Source organism: Gavia stellata, chromosome 1 (assembly GCF_030936135.1).
Source record: "Gavia stellata isolate bGavSte3 chromosome 1, bGavSte3.hap2, whole genome shotgun sequence".
In the NCBI taxonomy this organism is placed as follows: domain Eukaryota; kingdom Metazoa; phylum Chordata; class Aves; order Gaviiformes; family Gaviidae; genus Gavia; species Gavia stellata.
Genome location: NC_082594.1, coordinates 125,877,189 through 125,897,980, shown reverse-complemented (window position 1 = coordinate 125,897,980; position 20,792 = coordinate 125,877,189). Strand labels below are relative to the sequence as shown.

Genomic DNA, 20,792 nt, shown 5'->3' with positions numbered 1-20,792 from the left:
TGTTTGCCCATGAAATCCTTTCACCCTGCACTAAACAAAGTACGCTTGCTGGACCATTGTGCATCGATTTGTGTGTTTGAATGAGAGAGAGAGATCTATGTTAGGGCATTATTAGCAACCAATTCAATGATTGTTTTACAACTTTTTCTTCTCTATACTAGCTCCCTCTCAGTCACTATAATACAGTTGTTAAAACTGATGGCAGCCATCAGGATATGGCTGCCTGCTAGCATTTAGGATAGCATTTGTGATAAAGTAGAACGATGTTTGTTGTGGGTACTAATCTATAATTCGCAGAAAAAAAGTTGCAAATCACCACTTTACAGCTCCTTTAAAGAGTTAACTGTTCTTGATTACTCAGACTCAGCCTAGGCTATTCTGGGTAAAAAACTGGCAATGCCAGTTAGTTTTAAAGGTCAGCCTTAGAGCAGTACTGTGAGTATACTCTTTTAGTATGTTTTCGCATGTAGCATAACAAGAACTAGGACCATAATTACTGGGTGTCAGAACAGACAGCAACCTTCCCCAGTTAGAAGATGCAGACCTGCTTTTAGTGTTAAAAAGTATTGCTAATGCTTCTCTTTCCATGCTTTGTTTTCATTTGGCATTTCAGTATCGGTACATCCCAAAGGTACTGCTTCGTTTTGGGAATAACATTGTTCATTGTGCTGCAGAGATTGTTTTGCCGGTATGGACTAGACCTGTGTTCCCCCGTGCATGGCTTTTGCCCACAAGATCTTGTGATGCTGCTGGTGACCAAGTGTAAATTATATTTGACCATGTGGGTAAGCAATGAGGATAAAATATGAAGTGTGCAGTGTTGTGAAGTAGAAGCAGCTAAGATCATGGCTAAACTTATGAATAAACAATAAAGTTGCATTGTCTTGGAAGGCTTCAGCCTGAAGAACATGTTCTGTAGTCATTTGTCATGTGACTAATAGTAATAGCTTGCAGGCAACCAATGCTAACTAAAAAAATTATGTGTATGTGTTAGACTTTCACCATGTCAGACAGAGGATATAATTGTGGATCTTAGAAATTAATGGTCAGGTGGAGGGGAACAAGGTCTTTGGATTATTCATAATTATTTTCAGAACACTCTGAAACTTCCTAGAGGACACAACGTGTTGCAATAGCTTAAATAAAAGGAAAAAAAAAAGGCAAAAAAAAAAAAAGGCTGACCCAGATAATTTCTGGCAGCTCAATCTTACATTGATCCTAAGAGGTGTGGCAAGAGGAAAAATAAAGGAATAGCCAATATTGGACTTTTTGTTCTTAAAGGGTTAAAGAAGGGTAATACATGCTAATTGGCGTAGCTTAATGGAAAGGATATCTGGTCTAATCTGATACTCTTCTTTAAAACTATCAATATTATCAGCCACCCTTATAAAAGTAATTTCACTGATGGAATGCATTTTGATTCCTTTTACCATTTGATTAGTACTGCATGATTTATCGGCTAAGAAATGTGAAAAGTACAACCCCCAAATTCATCAAAATGGATAAAAGAGAAGTAGCTAATTGATGTCAGCTTGGATGATTCCCAACTCACAGTCACAGAGCAAGGGGTTTTAGGCAGGTATTCTGTGTGTTAATTCTTAACCTGCAATATTTTAGGTTTTTATTACAGGATAGAATTAAGTATTAGAAACCCACCTATAATGGAAAATTCAAATTCAACCACTTAGTTCATTAAACAGAATCACAGAAAGATTTGTTTAAAGTGTATTTCAGTTTCATCTCCTCAGCCAGTCACATAAGAATACAAAAAGGTCTTCAAATCCCTGTATGGGAAAGAGCTTTAGGAACAGTATTGTAAAGCCCAATGGGTAGAGATTGGAGTCAAACATGAATCAGTTTCTGTTCTGATAGAGTTGCATGATATTTTCTCTGTGCTTCTGTATGAATGTTGAAGACCTGGAGATAAGACAAGCTAACTTAAAAGTGAAGATGGTTTAGGTTTAACAGAATGTGCCAGGCACTTCAGCACCAGCTGCTTCCCATCAGTTCTGGATCGAAGGAAGGAATTGTCCATCTGCCCAGAGACTTCTTTCATAAAATCTAAATTACAGGCATTTTCACACCAACTATCAAACTCTTAAGCACCAGCATTGAAATAGATCCTGAGCCAGAGATGAGATTGGGACCGGAGTAGAAATGAGACAACTGTTATAACTTTTTACTTTAAAATTATTGAAGTAGTTTACTAAGGATTATGCTGAGTTCCTTGATCAAAACAATAATTAATTAGTAATGAAATACTATTGGACTGTGTTTACACAAGATTTTCTCCTCAATATCAGTGCACGCGTTCTGGTCCAACCTAATTGTTTGCTGGATTCTGGGTTTTGAATCTGTTTCATACAGAATGTATGTGTCAGAGTGGCTCATGGAAACAAGTGGTTAACTCCACGCAGATGCAACAGAAGGTAAATAAGTTTAGTATGCTGCCTCGAAACTATTCCACGATGGCTGTACTCTTCTGCTGTCTAAGTGATCACGGTTGTTTTCAGGTTTAGGTGCCAAAGTATCCTGAAGTTTTGGCAGGGAGCATTTAGCTATTGGTCTTCATCAATTTTTTTTCCAGCCATCTTCCTTATCCCTTCTAAGGCCATGTGGTACCATATAGTTTTGATAGAATTAACCAAGCTGCCAGTTAGACCATTCTGCTGTTGAACAATATATCAAACCTAGAATTGATCAGGTTTTCTTTTGAAGTAGTCTGAGGAAATGTTGTCCTTATTTTTGTCTGGATCTGGAGTGGAATTATTTTGATTTGGAGTTTTAGGTAATTTTTTCTGAAAACATTAGCCAAAACATAATTGAAAAAGTTGTTGTGATCTTCTATCCAAAACATTATTGAAAAAGCTGTTGTAATCTTCTACCCATGAAAAAATAGGGATTTTTTTTCTTTTTCAAGTAATTCCAGTGTGTGGGAAACACACTCAACAATTTTCTTGTTGTTTTGACAAACTCCTCAGCACTGGCAAAAGCAGGGAAACATTTTTGGTGATATAGTTGACATTGGTAATTAGCTTATCAAAAGGTATTTTCCTAATCATTTCTCTTTAGGTAAATGTCAACAGATGCTAATCAAGACTAGATTAGAAGGATTCTGACTACGGGCAAGTCTTCAGGCTGACCTGTTAGCTGCCACTGAGAAGCCCATTCGTTATCCATTACCTGAGGTACTTGAGAGTGTAGTGGGAACCAAACTGAAGCTGACAACATGTTTGGGAAGGTTACTGACTATGATGAGTGTGCAGTATATGGTGATTTGAACTAGATGTTGCTCTGCATCCACTTCTAGTCCCCAAACCTAATCCCTCAGCATTTTGCTTTCTAACTGGGAATGATTTCTTAGGAGATGTAGCATCTACTGAGAAATTTCCATCGGTGCCAGCCGTGTGCTGGATTTCTGTTTTCTGGGAAGATAGAAAATATGCCTCCCCCCTTTTTCCGAACCATGCAAGTCAAACATCCTGTAATTGTAAGTAATCTAAGTAATTGTTTTCTGCCTCTGATATCCTGCTGCTTCAGTAGACAGTGACCCAAACACAGTCTGTAGTGGGGCTGAAGCTGCTTCTCCTGGGTGCTTGTCGCTCACTGAAGATGGTGTGGAGGAGGGGAAGAAAAGTAGTTTAAACAGTTTTTTATCTCTATTGGATCCCTGTCAGCAAGGGGAGGAGGTGAAGAGCAATGACCTGAGCGTAGCAAATGCTGCTACCCTCTTGCATCACAATTATTTCATTTCTGAGGGGAAGTTAGAAGCAGCAACAGCAATAAAAGCAGCGGTTTCTGCCTTGTCTTCCAGAGCAGCATCAACGGGCATCTGTACCATGACACTCCGCTGCACGCGTCTTTTTCTCTTGCTTCTGCTTGGTTCATGGTGGCCAGACTCAGAGAAGCGTGTGGTGGGAGCTATGAAGGTCAGGGAGCACTATATAGCTGCTCAGATCACTAGCTGGACCTACAAACCGGAATCTGAGGAAAAGTCCAGGTAACAAAGTACAGGATAAGAAGGATGATACTAGTCTCTCTTGTGACTGAAAGTGTTTTATGTTTCCAGTCTCCTGTGGAATTTTAGAGCCTGATCTGTTGACTTCAGAGGAACTTGTGTGACTTAAACAGCGTGATCTGTACTGGAGCCAGTGAAGTATTAAAAGCTCCTTTTTATATAGTTTGTTAGTGGATAGAATTATTTTCATGTTTTCAGAGCACTTTTGTTAAATATGTTCCAGGGCTTGCTTTTTATCATCTTCTGTGTGGGTTGATGTTTGGTTTTTTTAATGTAATTATTTTAGGTATATGGATTTTGAGCAATGTTAAGTTGAGCCATGGTTTGGTAAGATTTCGAAAACTTTCAGACTTTAGAATATGCTGAAGGAATAAACATGTTCCGATTTGGATACTATCACTTTCACTTAAATCAGAGCCTGATGAACTTTGGAACTAGCTATGTTTATGAGTTGTTCAGTAGTTTTTGTGAAATGTCCATCCCGAGTTCTACCGAGTAGAGGTTGTAGGATCAAGCATTGCTATACTTCATTAAGTGAAAATACTGATTTTTTTTTTTTTTAGATAGCATTGCAGAATGGCCAGCCTACAAGCATACACTAATCAAGCATATAAAATATCTTATTTGTATTACCACTGTTATTCTTAGGATTATAAATACTGCAAGTGCAATGCTACAGATGACAAAACCTGGACGTAATTTAGAATTCTGTTTAAATTGGGCTTCATTCTTATGCTGTGCTCACTATAGTCACCATACACAGCTTTTATTTGTTCATGAAGTGGCATGAAATGGTACAAATTACTTGTTCTCCTACGTTGAAAGGTGTATTTGGATACTACTGCATTTTTTTTTATATTGGTGGATGGCTTGTTTTCTTTATTTTTGTTCAGTTTGTGATATTTTTTAAAAATATGTATTGCATTTCTGGATGTTATGGAAAGGACATTTCCAGTTCAGATTTAGACTTTCTAAAAATTCTTTTTTCAAGGCTTAAAATGAAGTTTCTATGATTTCTAAAACTCCCCTTCGAAGTTTAATACAGCTAGTATAAGCATAGTGTCAAACTGGCCAGACAGAAGAAAACAGGATATAAATGTAGGAATATGAAGCCAAATGCCATTTAAGTATTGACCCGGGCTTGTGAATTTAGTAGTTAGAACTTCATTCTCATCTGCACTGGATGCATCAATATAAGCATCAACTGCTGTTTCGTTAAATGTCACATTGTGAATAGACTGTTTTCGTGCAGTAGAGACCCACAAGACTGCCTCAAACCTCAGTTGAAATAATCTGTGATTAGCTAGGAGTTTTTCATACACAGTGCCTATTGAGATATCTCCCGTAAGTATTTAGAGCAAGTCACATCCTGAATGGGTCTGATGAACTTTGTAGAGCTTACAGAAGTCTAACTCAAAAAAACCCCTAAACCCCAACACAAAAATGATCACTAAGGAAGAGCTAATGGCTTGGATCCCAAAGGTGTTTGGGTATGTAACTTGCTCTGACTTCAGCAGAAGCTGAATGTCTAAATACAGTGTAAGAATCTGATACTTAGCTGCTTTTGCTTCTAAATAACTGAAGAGAGGCTGAAAAGAAAATAGGTTCTTCCTGAACTATTTCCTTAATTTTCCAATCATACAGGCTAGAAAAGGACACAACTTCTCTCAGTGTCAGTCATCTTATCTTCGTAGAGATTTGTTACCATGTCCAAGTGCTATTTATAAGACACTTCAGAGCAAAATGAAAACATATTATCAGTGCACGCAGCATTGCTGCTGCCATTCTTGAAAGCTATGTAACTAGACCTGCTTGCGTAGTCTGAGATTTCTGAAGTGTTAGTAAGCTACATGTTTTATTCCTTCTAGCTATACAACTGGTGTTGATAAATTTCCTCTTCCACCCCATAGTCTTACATGCATATTCTATTGAACGTTGCCACATTAGGGCAGCACTTGTCAATGAAGGTTGTGGATCAGGTCCTTCTCCTTAAAGAGTGAAACAAAATTTTATCAGTGACTTTAAAGAGAGGGGAATGAATTGAAACATGAACGGCTTCTGCCTGACTCTTCTGTTGCCAGACTGTGTCACTGAGGGATTTACAGAAGATCTCTACAAAAAGAGATCTCCCCTTTATGGACCCTGGATAACAGAGTGAGCTCACTTCGTTGATATCTCTGCCCAGCTTCTCTGTGCTTGAGCAGCCCATCAACTCCCCGCTATCAAATGTGCCTGAAAGGGCATTACAAAAAAATGGAATTACTGTTGGATCCAGTCATCATACATACTGTAAGAAATCAACCAATAAATGTGAAACTAAATACAGGCTGTTATCCCTCCAGCCCTCTTCTGGAATGGAAGTAATGTTGAGAAGTGTTGTGTGCTTGTTTCCTTCTGCTTGCCTAAATATTTTCTAAGAAAACATTGTACGGTCTGCTGGGTGCCTGATTCATTTACGTAACAAGACTAAGGACACTTGCAGTGTTTCTCAGAAATCAATTTTCTGACTTGCTGTGAGATCCTTAGTTGTTGTCAGGGAACGGTTTTGTGCTCGCCTCCAAGGTCATTGCTGCTACAGGAGCTTGCTGTTAATGCTGTTGTAGAATCCTTGTGGTGAGTCTTAAAGTTCAAGCATGGGGCTGAGTAAAGAGAAATTCAGGGTTTTTTCCACTGTGTTTTGTCAGATGCTTTCTAGGTTAAGCATGGTCAAGACATCTTCCTCTGTGTCTTAAATGGACAAAACAAAGACTTCTTCACCGCAGAATCAAAAAGGGACCTATAGAAACCACCAGCAAAATCAGGGGTAAACTGTGCTAGGTACTATAATTGAATGTCTAATATGGAATGACCTAGCTCAGGAACATCACAGATGCAATAGAGTAAGAGGGAGAGGGGAAGACACTACAAAGAGTTGGACTGTGTGTCTTGCCTTCAGCAAAATGTGCGAGTGACTAGATGTAATTCCAGGATTCATTTTCTGAGATATCTATTAAACAGCAATGACATCTCTGGGAATCTTTGTCCTTTTAATTTTTAACTCTTTTGGTTTCAGATTGGAACATTCAGATCCTGTGTTTAAGAAAATTTCTTACAGAGAATATGAAGTGGATTTTAAAAAAGAAAAGCCAGCAAATATATTTGCAGGTAAACAGGAAGGAAATGGTCTGAGTATTTTTGTTTGTTGCTTGTTGTAAAGCCAGTAACAAGCTAACTAAGCTTGTCCTTTTGTGTCCATTGTTTTGCACGTAAACCAAAAAGGCACAGGGATGAGGTCTCTACAGTGTCCTAGACTTTGAAAGGCCATAGGGAGGTTGGATTTTCAGAGGCTGGGGCTCAGTGCTATCTGCAAATTCATTGCATGGTACAAAGTTGTTCCCTTTGTTTTCAGCATCTGGTGAGACTTCCCATACGCATTTAGACTTGTAAGGCACAGTCACAGTGGTGACACTATAAATTCACATGGAAGGTGCCTAAGGCCTGAGGCTGAATATGTTTCTGATAGATCAGTGGAAAGGAAAAGAAAAACTATGAGGTTGGGTGTGAAAGATGTCCCCTGGCCTTTGTGTCTGTTACTGCTTGAAGACGCTTTAAATGGATGGAGGCAAGTTCTCATACTTATGCCATACATAAGTATGGTACTTGTGTTCTGATACTTACGCAGAGTACTTATACAGTCTGTCTGCGCTTCATATTAATAGGTAAAATAACTTTAGATGTTAGATGTTCAGATTTAGATTTCAAAGTAAATGCGTGGGAGGTTGGTGATACGAAATTGTTACAAGTTGCCCTGAAAGGTCTAATCTGTGATCTGATTCCTTCCAGTTTTGTTTGTTCTGCTGTGTTTTCTGAAACTGCTGCTTTCTTTTCAGGGAAATAAATTTACAAAATAGTTCACAAGGAAAGACACTAACAAGCCAAAGGTTATCTTAGCAGGTTTTGTCCATTGCTTATTTTTGCAACCTGGGGAGTAGGGATACAAGCCCCTCTTGAAACCTTTTGCAGGCTATACCTCAAGAAATTTGCAACATGGAACTGATTATTTCTTTAGATAACACTTTGAGATTGAAAGATCTTTTTATTCTGTGACTTCTGGCATTGAGAGTGCTACTCAAAGAAATGTGCTTGAATGCCTTTCTCTAAACTCTTAAACTATAAAATGTCTGGATTCCTAGAAATTCCCAATGAACCTTTTGATAAATTTTCTGTATCTGGAAATAACTTTTTTTCCCCCCCAGATCTAATCTTTTCCTGTAATTTTTAAGTGCTAGTTGCCAGATACGTGATTTAAAACCTGCAGCTCGTAGTCAGGAACGTTATAAATCCCCACGTGCTTTTTTACGGGTAAATCTTCATTGCAGTGGTATTACATTCTCTGCCCGTATTAATTTTGCAACTTGTACTTTGAGAGCTCATGTTCCCTAACGGGGGGAGAGAACGCTTCATTTCACTAAACATGCTGTTTTGCTCACATTTTCCTCTCTCTTTATCTTGAATAACTACAGGACTTCTGGGACCAACTCTGCGTGCTGAAGTGGGAGATACTTTAGTAGTTCACCTTAAGAATATGGCTGACAAGCCGGTCAGTATTCATCCCCAAGGCATAGTTTACAACAAAAATGCAGAAGGTAAACATTATAAAAACTCCATGTTTTGTTCATTTACTTGTAGACTACTGCATGAAATATTGAGAGGGGCCCAGACCAATGTTTGAGGATATGTGTAACACAGATATCTATTGATCCTGGATTAAAGCTTCACACCCATTGTTAGCTCATTTCTTGTTCATCACTGTAACGCTAGGAATATGAGTGTCATCTGACATGCACAGTCTCCTGACCAGCTGCCTGTTAATACTGTTTCACAGAATTCCAGAGTGGTTGAGGTTGGGAGGCACCTCTGGAGGTCATCTGGTCGAACCCCCCATGTAATTGCAAAATATTCTATTTCGGGGCATGTAAACTCTTAAATACAGGTCTTAAAACTTTTCCAAATCCCTTGCAATAGTATACATCAAGGCGTTATTGGTAAAGGCAGTTGACAGTGCTGATCATGTTCTGATGCTCAGCTTTTTGGTGTTTTGCTCCTGGAACCCTCATGAGACTGGCAAAAATAGACCATAAACTGTGACCAAATTGACAGTTAAATGTCTGCACTAGCACAGAGTGAGTTTGATTGCCCATGCTTCTTGGATTGCCCTGCCCTGGGTGCTAAGCAAGAGCTCTGACCTGTAGTTTACAAATTTATTCAAAGCAACGCCATCTCAGAGTTGAACACAACATGTTATTGGAAGTGATAGGCAGGTCAGTTTGACTATCTTATTAATGTGCCTTTTCACCTAGGATTTTGATTCTCTGGCTCCCCTTTGTCATGTTGCAGATTTGTTGGATATGGTAGTCATAGATATGAGCCATTAGTGCCATCTGGATACACAGTGCACAAAAGGTCTAAGGCAGCAAGGCAATGCTTAGCCTGTGCAATGGCTTTATGAGAGACAATTAGAAAGTTGACAGAGTGGGCAGTATTCCTCCACAGAGTATCAGTGAGCAGAGGCTGAAGCTTCATGCCATCCTAACCCTAGTCAGAGTGATGAAGAGCCCCACCTTTTGGCAGTGATGACACTTCTAGGAAATCTTTAATCTCTAAGAAACAGGATGGTGGAATAGCTACTCTCCCCAATGCTACTCACCACAATGTGCATGGAATCATGAGTTATCTCTTTGAAGCTGAAGTATTATATAGGCAAGAAACAAACTAAGCTTTTGGAATTGATTGTAGGAGGACATTCCAGATGCTTTAATTGCTCTTTGTCTTCATGCCACCCTACTGACTCTTTTCTTGGCAGGCTCCCTGTATGATGACAGAACATCATCTGCAGAAAAACGAGATGATGCTGTACTTCCAGGCCAGGTACACACGTATGTGTGGGATATAACAGAAGAAGTTGGTCCAAGAGAAGCTGACCTTCCTTGTCTTACTTATGCATATTATTCTCACGAGAACATGGCAATGGATTTTAACTCTGGTCTGATTGGAGCACTGCTTATCTGTAAGAAAGGTAATGAAATGCAATAAATATTTTTTTAAAGCTTCATTCAAAAAGGTTCAGCTATTCCAGAGAATAAGGCAGGAAATAATTGTTTTGCCTGTGCCTTTTAAAGGCTATCTGACCGAGAGGCTGTAACACTCTCTGTTGTATAACAAGGGTTTGAAATTGCAGAGCAGTGTGTCTTTTCCTAGTCATTTGAAAATATGGCCAAATTTGAATAGCTTTGCATGCGATCAGGGACTTGAGATTTTAGCAGTTTAAGTCATTGAATCCCATCTGCACTAACACAAACTGGTGTCTTGTAGGATTTGTAAGTAAGCATGTACTGCTAGGTACATGCGACTGATTTGAAGGAAGTTTGAAACAGCATACCACTGTGTAAGCTACTTAAACTACTTGTTGGTCCCTTAACTTGGAAAAATTTAGAATTTATATATCCTTCTTTTAGTGAAAGCTCTGTGAGTTATTTAGCTTGATTCTCTTTCCCTGCAGTTTGAGTCAAATGTTTTGCATAGACTGTAGACTGCACGGACTTGGACTTTGAAGCTTTCCTGAAAGTAAACATAAAACTGGTTCTGTGTGGGTTGTACAAGGTCACTCTTCTCACTGAGAGATATCCATTTAATTGCAGAACACACCTACTCGTATCACCTCAAAGGACCGGCATTAGTATTAATTTTGTACCTCCTGAAGTTTTTGAGAATTAGTGCTTTTAGTATTATCTAGGGCTTGTTATTTTCCTAATTTTCTTGGGTTTTCTTTCTCTGTGTTCATGTGTATGTGTGTATTTTATGGCATGCTGGTGGAGTTAATCTGGACAAATGCTTTGGAATGACTCGCTTTCCTTCCCTCTCAGGCTTCTCAAATTCATGCATATATTGTGGGCTTGAATTGGATATGAGTTTGAGATGGATTGGTTTGACCACTACCTTCAAGATAATTTGAGCATGTGTTTCTAGCTAGAGCAAAGACAAACAGCTAACTACTCAAATTTTTAAGATTTCTGAACAGGGTTTCTTTGGGCACTGTGTGTGGTAGGTGTGCAACATGCCTGTGTATTTGGTCTGGCTGGTATGGAGTTAAGTTTCTTCACAACAGCTCATACAGTGCTGTGTTTTGGATTTGTGGCTAAATAGTGTTGATAATAAACCCACGTTTTAGCTATTGCCGATCAGTGCTTGCACAGTGTCAAGGCTTTCTCTTTCTCCTGCCCAGACCTCCCCAGCTCATAGGTTGGGGGTGGGCAAGAGTTTGGGAGGAGACACAGCTGGACAGGTGAACCAAATTGGCCAAAGGGATATTTCCTACCATGTAACATCATTCTCAGCAATAAAAACTGGAGGTAAAGGAAGAAGCAGCAGCGTGGTGGGGAATGGGGAATGTTGACTTCCAAGGTGGCTGTTCCTGAGAGACTGGCTGGGCATCAGTCTGCTTGTGGGAGATGACGAATTATTTCCTTCGTGTTGCTTGGGTTTTTTCCCCTCTTTCCTTCACCTGTTGAACCATCTTTATTGACCCACAAGTTTTCTCACTTGTGTTCTTCCTGTTCTCTCCCCTGTCCTACTGGGAGCGGGGAAGCACTGAAATGGCTGTGTGGGTGCTTGGCTGCTGGCTGGGGTCAACCCACATGTCGAGGCACATAGGTGATGATATAATCTGGGAAGGTTATAAAAAGTGGCCTTTTAAGTTAAAGCACCAACTGAATGTTCTTTGTGTGGCAAGCAGACAAATTCCTCTGTTGATCTGAGACTTCTTTTGTGCAGGAAAACAGGACTTTGTAGCCTCTCATAAATAAAAAGGATTACACTAAAGATAACTGCGTCCACTGCCAGTGTCTCTTCCTGAGTAGAATAATCAGCAAGCTCCCAAATTTTTGCTTCCTGCAGTCCAGAGGGAGATTTATTTTAGTCCTGGATTATGTATTGAAAGTAGCAAATGCAAGTTTTTGATGTGAGCAATCTACAGAAAGAATCAGTAAAATCACACCAGTTCTGTGTGGCATGTCCAGAATGAATTCTACTTGTTGATAGAAATCACACCTGTATCACAAACTCAACTAGATGGTTCCTTATAACCAATCCAATTCAGCAGCATTTGTCAAAGTCTTTTGAATGTAAAGGTTGTTTGCTGAGTGGTTGGTTTTATGCTTTTTAAAGGAGCTGATGACCTCAGTGTAGTGCTTGAAAAGGCAGTGTTCACACTGCAGGTGACTCTGCCATCATTCTTCTCCTTGCCTCTCAGCCTCAGAAGAGGCCAATGTCCAATTGTGGACAGAAGGCTGTTAGGCGCTCCCGTTCATTGAGGTGATCCCTACAACACATTGCCAGAATTGTCTGAGACAATTCATTGCATGTTGTTTAATCTCCTCTGGGATATCACAGACTTGATTTCATGGTTACCCAACCCAAAAGTACTTTCAGAAATAAAATTACTTTATGAGCATTCTTAAGGTCTTGTTTTGGTCAGGCTCAGCTAGTACATGCTAACAGGTGAAGCAAGCTCATTAAATACACATTAATGCCACTCCATTGGTGTGAATACTGCTTTACTTCTGCGTCAAACTAAGACCTGTTGTTTCTTTTTCATAGGAAGCCTAAATGAGGATGGGTCACAGAAACTTTTCGACAAGGAGTATGTACTCATGTTTGGTGTGTTTGATGAAAACAAGAGTTGGCAAAGATCAGCGTCGCTCAAGTACACAATTAATGGCTATACTGATGGAACATTACCAGGTACTGTTCAGGCTTATGTGAAATGAAATTAACATTGATGAAGACTGAATATCACCTTTGTTTGCTTTTTATGCAAGAGAACAAGAATGTAGAGCAATGTGATGCAGCTTTTCTTAGAACATGTCTGAGCATCTAAATTCTAGAAGAGAAACTGTGCTGCTGGAAGGAAGTCATGCCATATTGCTGAACAACAAGAACAAACAACAAGATTACTTCTAGGAAGAGTTCTGCTCGAAGAACAGGATTACTAACTTTAAGAAAAAGAAATCCCTCTGTTTTTTTACTCAGCTGATGGGGAGAGGCTGATGTGGTTAAGTGAACTGCTGGTTTTACAACATGTAGAACATACTAGGTGAAAAACTTCCTGGAAGTGGAAAGTCAGTTACCATTAAATTAGACAATTAAGTGGGAAGACTAGGAAGGTGGTAATGGGGCTATTCTGTTGCTAGTGTTTTCCCCTTGTTCTCCTAAGGAACTACTTTCATACCTCTGTTGAGTCCACTGAGCAAATAAAAAAACCTGTCTTTGGTGGGTTTTTTAAACAAATATTAGATAGGGTAGTTACTGTCACTAGATAAAACCTCATTCTTTAGCTTGGATCCTTGCCTCTTTTTTTTTTTTTTTCCTCCAAACAAGGACAGATCAGCTTTCCAAAAAAGGCTACTGGTTTTCTTCCTTCTTACCCAGCTCACTACAAGTCAGGTTGTCACTTGCATGCAAGATTTAAACACCTATCTTCCACTGATGTACAGGATTTTGGTATCTGTTCCATTTACAAGCTTCTGAAACTTCCTCTTGTTGCAAACACTGATCACAGGAGTCAGAGGGGTTGTTTTAATGTTTTGAGCGAAGATTCACTTCAGACCTAGTGTACATAGGGAACTTGCATGATTTGCCTGTATTCTGAATGCTACGCTCATTTCTCTTTCAGATTTAGAGGCTTGTGCATATGACAACATTAGCTGGCATTTGATAGGAATGAGTTCCAAGCCAGAAATTTTCTCCATTCATATCAATGGCCAGTCCATGGAGCAAAAACATCGCCGAGTTTCTACTGTTAACCTAGTGGGAGGAGGATCAACCACAGTAAACATGACAGTGAGTGAGGAAGGAAGGTGGCTGATATCTTCTCTTGTCCAAAAGCACCTGCAAGGCAAGGAAACATCTATTTATTAGGCAACTGTAGAGTTGTCCTTATCTTCTTTATGTCCCAAAAGGCTTCTGTTGTTTTGCAGTGGTACAGTTACAGTTTCAGATGGTTGTCGTTTCACTAAGAAACCACTGGAGAACAGGGCATTCTGTTGGAATGGGAAGTGCACCATGAACTAAAAGGCGTTCTTATCTGCAGCTTTACTGCTGTGTGTGGATCACAGAGCAACAGTGAATGAGTACTCCAGCACCTAAGCCTCTGTGAGCTTTTCAGATAAGCACTGTTATAAAATGAGTAAGGAACCACCTATTTCCTGAGGAACTGAGCACTTTCAGCTAAGAGTCACTCAATCTGAAAAAGTTTGCTCTTCATCATTTGAAAGAGGGTATCTCTCTCTTAGCAGTGATCAGAGTTCTGTTTTAAAGAATGAGAGAAATGTCTCTCTTGTAAGAGTTGGAAGACATGTTTGGGGGGGGAAAAAAAAAAGGGAAAAAAAAAAAGCTGTCTGTCTGTTCAGCTGGTATTTTCAAAGAGAGCTAGTTGAGAGAGCTTCTGTATTCCATTTGATTAATATGGGCTCCACAGCCTATACATAGTCTACATGGGTGCAGCCTTTTCAAGCCTGAAAAGATGGCAATCAGATGAGCAGCCTTGGCTAAAGAAATGAGAAATGCAGTTGAAGTGGTAAGGGTTCATAAAATGGAAAATCACTATGGTACTGTTTCTTCTCAATTAGCTGGAATGCATGGTTACCTCACTATAAGAGATTGTGGGGACAAAGAGGTGAAGAAGAGTCGTCTCTCCTATAAAGAACGTCTTATGGTCAAAAGCTGGGAATATTTCATTGCAGCAGAAGAAGTTACTTGGGATTATGCTCCAAGTATTCCAGACAGCCTTGATAGGTAAAATAATACTTTGTCAACATAATATGGAATGTTAACATGAAATCACAGAATAATTCAGGTTGGAGAGGACCTCTGGGGATCCAACAGCAAAGTTGGATCCAGTTGCACAGGGCCTTGTCCAGTTGAGTTTTCGTTGTCTCCAAGGATGGCGACTCCTCAGCTTCTCTGGGCATCTTTGCAACTTCACAGTGGAAAAAGTTTTTCCTTATATCCAATCAGACTTTCTTATGTTGCACCTTGTGTTCGTTGTGTCTCATCTCTTCACTATGCAACTCTGAAGAGTCTGATTCTGTTTTCTCTATAATCTCCCATTTGATAGTTGAAGTTAAAAATAAGGTGCTCCCTTACCCATGTCTTTGCACGACTGAATAAACCGAGATTTTGTTTCTATGTCATGTGCTCTAGCTCGCTAATCACGGTGGTGGCCCTTCACTGGACTCTCACCAGTGTGTCAATGACTTTCTCTGCTGAGGAGCCCAGAAGTGGACACCTTCTTTTGCCTCTAATGGGGAGTCCAAAATATGAAGATGACTTAGGAAATGCCCTAAGCAGCACACCAGCCAATTTTCTAAATTACTTTTCAACATGAATTCTGCTGAAATAAACAATCCTTAAGAGGAAGAGAAGACGAGGGAGGGCATATTTCTGGGATTAAGATTATCTGTTCCTGTCTCGTCTAGAGAGAATGCCTTTGTAAAAGGAGGATAGTGATTTCTGCTGTCTTATCTTGAAAATGTAGCTGCTGCTTCAGTTTTTCTTTCTTGCATGTATACCCTATTAACTTAAATGTAAACTCTGATACTAATTGGTCATATGTGATACTAAAACACAAATAATGTTCCAAGCCTCCTCTTACCTAATTTAGGTTAGAATTTGGGATGAAAAGTGTTAGGTTAGTTTAGGGTTTGGATTTTTTTCAAGCAGCGAGGCTTCTACCAGTTGCTTGAGTACTAATTCTGTGTTCTAATAGATGTCGCTATTTAAGTTTTGTTGATCATTTGTCTTTTCCTTTATTTTTAAGGCACTATAAAGCGCAGCACTTGGACAACTTCTCAAATCTCATAGGTAAAAAGTATAAAAAGGCTATTTTTAGGCAATATACTGATGCCAGCTTCACTAAACGTCTGGAAAATCCTCGTCCCAAGGAAACTGGAATCTTGGGCCCTATTATCAGAGCTCAACTCAATGACAAAGTCAAAGTAAGTAACATAAATTCAGAGATTATTTATACTCTAGCATAATTTTCTGTTGGGCAGAGATACAAAAGTACTAACTTGATTTGGGTTTTTTGTGAAATAACATAGCTAATGTTTGAAATATTGGCTCTATTAAAAGGTATGATCACAAGTGATGGTGTTTAGCTTAAATTTTTCAGCATTCCTTCTATAGTTTCCATGATTGTGCTTTATTCTACAACGTAAACAGACTTCATTCACTCTCTTCGTAAAAGTTATTCATATGTTGACACTGGTCCAAAATGGAAAATAGCTAGACCCAGGTGGACTTCTGGGGGGATTTGGATGTGAGACCAAACTTCATGAGCCCCTCATTCCTTATGTTGTTATTTTTTCTGGCCGTTTTAGACAATGGTACTCAGTTTTCATAGTTAAATGTTCTTCCATGGAGTTATGAAATGAAACTACAAAGCATTTGCATTACAAGCTTGTGCTGCTGTCACATCCACTGGTCTTTCTGTTGTCACTTAATGATGCATCACAAAGTTTCATGACTTTTAATTGCCACCATGACTCTGTGACTCTGAATTCGAGTTTAACATGTTTCTTCTTTTTTTTTTTTTCCTGGTTTCATCAAGAATAGGCAGGACATTTTGCCTTTTTCTCCCATATCCCCTTTGGGTCTTGGAATCTGGGGCAAGATTTGTTTTTAAATCTGTTTAAATTTGTTTTCTCCCATATTGAAGGTTCTTAAGAACTTTAGTCAATAACTTCATATTCCCTGAGGTAGTGTGTAGCTGGAAGAACAAGTGTTCTTTTTAGATTTTCCGGAGACCAGGTGTAAGAAGCTGAACTTCACTCAATGTGCTCTACAAAGCCCAGCAGCAGGGTACCAGCAGCGTTTAGACTGTGGGTTTATATTATCAGACAATATTTAAGATATCCCTTTGCCTTTCCAGCAGTTCCCAGTCTGAAACCAGGCAAATTCTACTGTAGTTGAAACTTTGTTAGGTATTGAGACAAGGATTTGCTGAATACTAAATTAATTTTTTTCATTTGCTTATCAATATAGGTTGTATTCAAAAATAAGGCCAGTCGACCCTACAGCATTTACTTCCATGGAGTGACACTTTCAAAGAATGCAGAAGGAGCTGATTATCCTCTGGATCCCACAAGTAAGAAATTTGTGAAGTACATTTTGCATACCACTAACTGTTGTGGAGGGTTTCATTGCTTCAAAGGAGATGCTGTGGCTAGGAATGTGCACGACTGGGAGACCTCAATTCTATGCTCTGCCTCTGCTGACCTGTTGTGTTGCCCTATAGAGAAACCAAGGTATTATCTGCAAAGCATAGACAAACACCCTTTTTTAGTGTCTTAGTTTTCTGTTCTTGTTTGTGATTTTAGAGAGAGACAAAAGCTCATGCTGAACTTCAGTTATCTCGGAGGTAGCTTGAAATAGCATAACTGCACCAATTTCATTAAAAGGTGCAGCCTGATGTTATATAAAGATCTGGCTCTAAGGTTGTATCACTACTGTTCTCCTTCTTTATTTTTCCTCAGGCAATGACACCCAGAGTAGAGGAATTGAACCAGGGAAGACATACACTTACGAATGGAAAATTGCTAAAACGGACCAACCCACTGCACAGGATGCACAGTGTATTACAAGGCTATATCATAGTGCTGTAGATATTGAAAGAGACATAGCCTCTGGACTGATTGGCCCGCTTCTGATTTGTAAAAGTGAAGCATTGACGCAGAAGGGTGTGCAGGTAACATGTTTGGCAACCTCTTAGAGATAGATTTTGCTCAAATAATATTATTTGATCTACAGTGAATTTGGTTTTGCTCCCCTTAGAGAACTGTCATGTAGAGAGCAATTAAACCAATAGGCTTCTGAAGAAATTACTTGAAGAAGCAGTCCTCTAACTGTCCACAGCAGTAGAGGGATTATACTCTGATTTTCTTAGCAAGAGCAGCATTTCAACAAAAGGTCAGCCTGACTTGAAAATCTGTTTCTAGACTTGGTAATAAACTTTCCTACTGCTGTTGTATCTTCACACTCTAAAGACATTCAGATCTGTGCTGGACCCTTTCTGTAACAGATATAACTCAACAGGGTCTGACAGTCTCAGGCATCACTGAATCCAGAGCAACCCGAACAGCATGGGAGAGTTCTGGGAGAGAAAGAGTGCTTCTCTTTGCCATCCATTGAAGTCTTGCTTGGCAAAGACTTGAGCATCGCTTGGGAGAAAAAAGTGTCAGAAGCTTGTGCTCAGATCAAACCAGGAGGCTGGTCTTTTTGCAGAGAGCCCAATCGCATACCATCTGTGTATCAGCAGTGCTAGTGGCTTGCTCAGTGCTCTACCACAGGTTGGTTGCAGTAGTAGGATTGTGTCCTTGAAGTCTTCACCCCCTACTCCCTTTCACTTAGCCCTTGGATCACGCTTACCACAACTCCGGTAAAGCTTATATTGCTTATATAGTAAGAAAGAAAGATAGTAGGATTGAGTCCTTAATACATGTCTCTGCTCATAAAATGTAACTGCTGTGTTGATTGTCTTTCAGAAAAAGGCAGATGTGGAGCAGCAGGCAATGTTTGCTGTGTTCGATGAAAATAAGAGCTGGTACATAGAGGATAACATCAAGGACTACTGCAGCAACCCTGGCAGTGTTAAAAGGGATGATCCCAAGTTCTATAACTCGAACATAATGCACAGTGAGTGGGATATCAAGCTGAATATTATGAAAGCTCATGTGAACCTGAGCATTCAGTGATTGCTTGTTCTCGGGTGTAGTGTAATCAGGGAATTCTCTAGAGAGTCAGTGAACTTCTAACCATGCCAGCTGGCACTGTACAGCTGGCTCTGGACCCTGAAGCAAAGGCAAGAGTTATTTAACTTTGATGCAGCACCCTGCTGCCTTGGAGATACTATTTCCAGAGCTGGAGTCTCCAGCTCCTTATGAAATTCAACAAAGGCAAGTGTAGGGTACTGCTCCTGGGGCGGAATAACCCCATGCATCAGTACAGGTTAGGGGCTGACCTGCTGGAGGGCAGCTCTGTGGAAAGGGACCTGGGAGTCCTGGTGGACAACAGGATGACCATGAGCCAGCAACGTGCCCTTGGGGCCAAGAAGGCCAATGGCATCCTGGGGTGCATCAAGAAGAGTGTGGCAAGCAAGTCGAGGAAGGTTATCCTCCCCCTCTACTCTGCCCTGGTGAGGCCACATCTGGAGTACTGTGTCCAGTTCTGGGCTCCCCAGTTCAAGAAGGACAGTGAGCTGCTGGAGAGGGTACAGCAAAGGGCTATGAAGATGATGAGGGGACGGGAACATCTATCTTATGAGGAAAGGCTGAGGGACTTGGGTCTTGTTAGTCTGGAGAAGAGAAGACTAAGGGGGGATCTTATCAATTCTTCAGGGGTGGGTGCCAGGAGGATGGGGCCAGTCTTTTTTCCGTGGTGCCCAGTGACAGGATGAGAGGTAACAGGCACAAACTTGGTCATAGGAAGTTCCATCTAAACATGAGGAGGAACTTCTTTCCTTTGAGGGTGGCAGAGCACTGGAACAAGCTGCCCAGAGAGGCTGTGGAGTTTCCTTCTCTGGAGATACTCAAAACTTGCCTGGATGCATTCCTGTGCAACCTGCTGTAGGTGACCCTGCTCTGGCATGGGGGTTGGACTAGATGATCTCCAGAGGTCCCTTCCAACCCCTATCATTCTGTGATCAAGGCTATTGTAGTTTCAGCCCTGTGCCAGTCTCTTGCCAGGTGCAAATGTAACTCCAGTTCAGTGGACTGACATCAAAGAAAAGGAGATTTTAAGTCTTACTCTGAAAATATTGAGACCTCTTTTATTTTGCTTTCCTTTTAGCAATAAATGGCTATGTGTCTGACAGCAGTGAAATCCTTGGATTTTGCCAAGATAGCGTGGTTCAGTGGCACTTCTCCAGCGTTGGCACTCATGATGAGATTGTCTCTGTTCGCCTTTCTGGACACTCTTTTCTGTACCAAGGGAAATATGAAGATGTGTTGAATCTTTTCCCAATGAGTGGAGAATCAGTCACAGTGGAAATGGACAATGTTGGTAAGTGGTAAAACTATAGTGTTTGACAGCTCTTCTAAGACATTTTTTTAATCTCCAGTCTATAAGGACTTACCTAAATAGGAAAGAAAGTTATTCACATAAACACAGTGCTGGAAAATGTTGAATCATTCCCGACTGCAACTGACGTGCATGGAGTTTTGTTGGCTACATAGACTTAGCACATAGCATAATTGTATGCTATACTGAGGTACTTTTTGTTGGGTTTTTTGTTGGGTTTTTTCGTTTCACAATTAGTATTGGGGTTAGCAATGACCATTTTAAGGCAATTCTAAGATTGTCCTTGGAAAAAATCCAGCATCAACTCCACTGTATGATTCCCAGTTTTGCCACATACTTGTCCATCCTGAGTTAGCTAAAATGGGCCAAGACTGTCCAATTATGCTAGTCATTATTGGACAAAGTGGCTCCACCTCACCTTAGGCTTGTGGTCATTTAGCAGCAGTAAAGTCTGCCTGACAGAATCGGATCACTGGTCCATCAGTATACATCTCGATGTCTAACTAGGATTAATACCATAACTTGAAAAGGTGACGCTAGAACCCAGGTAGTCCACACTTACGGGATTACCTGCAAAAGGACAGAGATTCTTTCTCACTGAAGGATGTGAGTGTTTAGTGATCATCTTAAAATCCCACAAGGTTTAGCTAGCCTTATCTTA

The 20,792-nt window shown here is 40.1% G+C and overlaps 1 protein-coding gene across 1 annotated transcript in view; it reads left to right on the top strand.

Moving 5' to 3' along the window:
* Nucleotides 1-3,839: 3,839 nt before the first annotated feature.
* The window catches only part of F5 (coagulation factor V), a 35,349-nt gene continuing 18,396 nt past the window's right edge, over nt 3,840-20,792 (top strand). Inside the window, exons 1-12 of the mRNA XM_009814430.2 lie at nt 3,840-4,000; nt 7,071-7,162; nt 8,521-8,643; nt 9,861-10,073; nt 12,653-12,796; nt 13,728-13,949; nt 14,683-14,848; nt 15,873-16,050; nt 17,099-17,201; nt 17,590-17,801; nt 18,598-18,748; nt 19,901-20,113. Coding sequence (XP_009812732.2) covers nt 3,840-4,000; nt 7,071-7,162; nt 8,521-8,643; nt 9,861-10,073; nt 12,653-12,796; nt 13,728-13,949; nt 14,683-14,848; nt 15,873-16,050; nt 17,099-17,201; nt 17,590-17,801; nt 18,598-18,748; nt 19,901-20,113 — 1,978 coding nt within the window. The remainder of the gene's footprint in view (nt 4,001-7,070; nt 7,163-8,520; nt 8,644-9,860; nt 10,074-12,652; nt 12,797-13,727; nt 13,950-14,682; nt 14,849-15,872; nt 16,051-17,098; nt 17,202-17,589; nt 17,802-18,597; nt 18,749-19,900; nt 20,114-20,792) is intronic.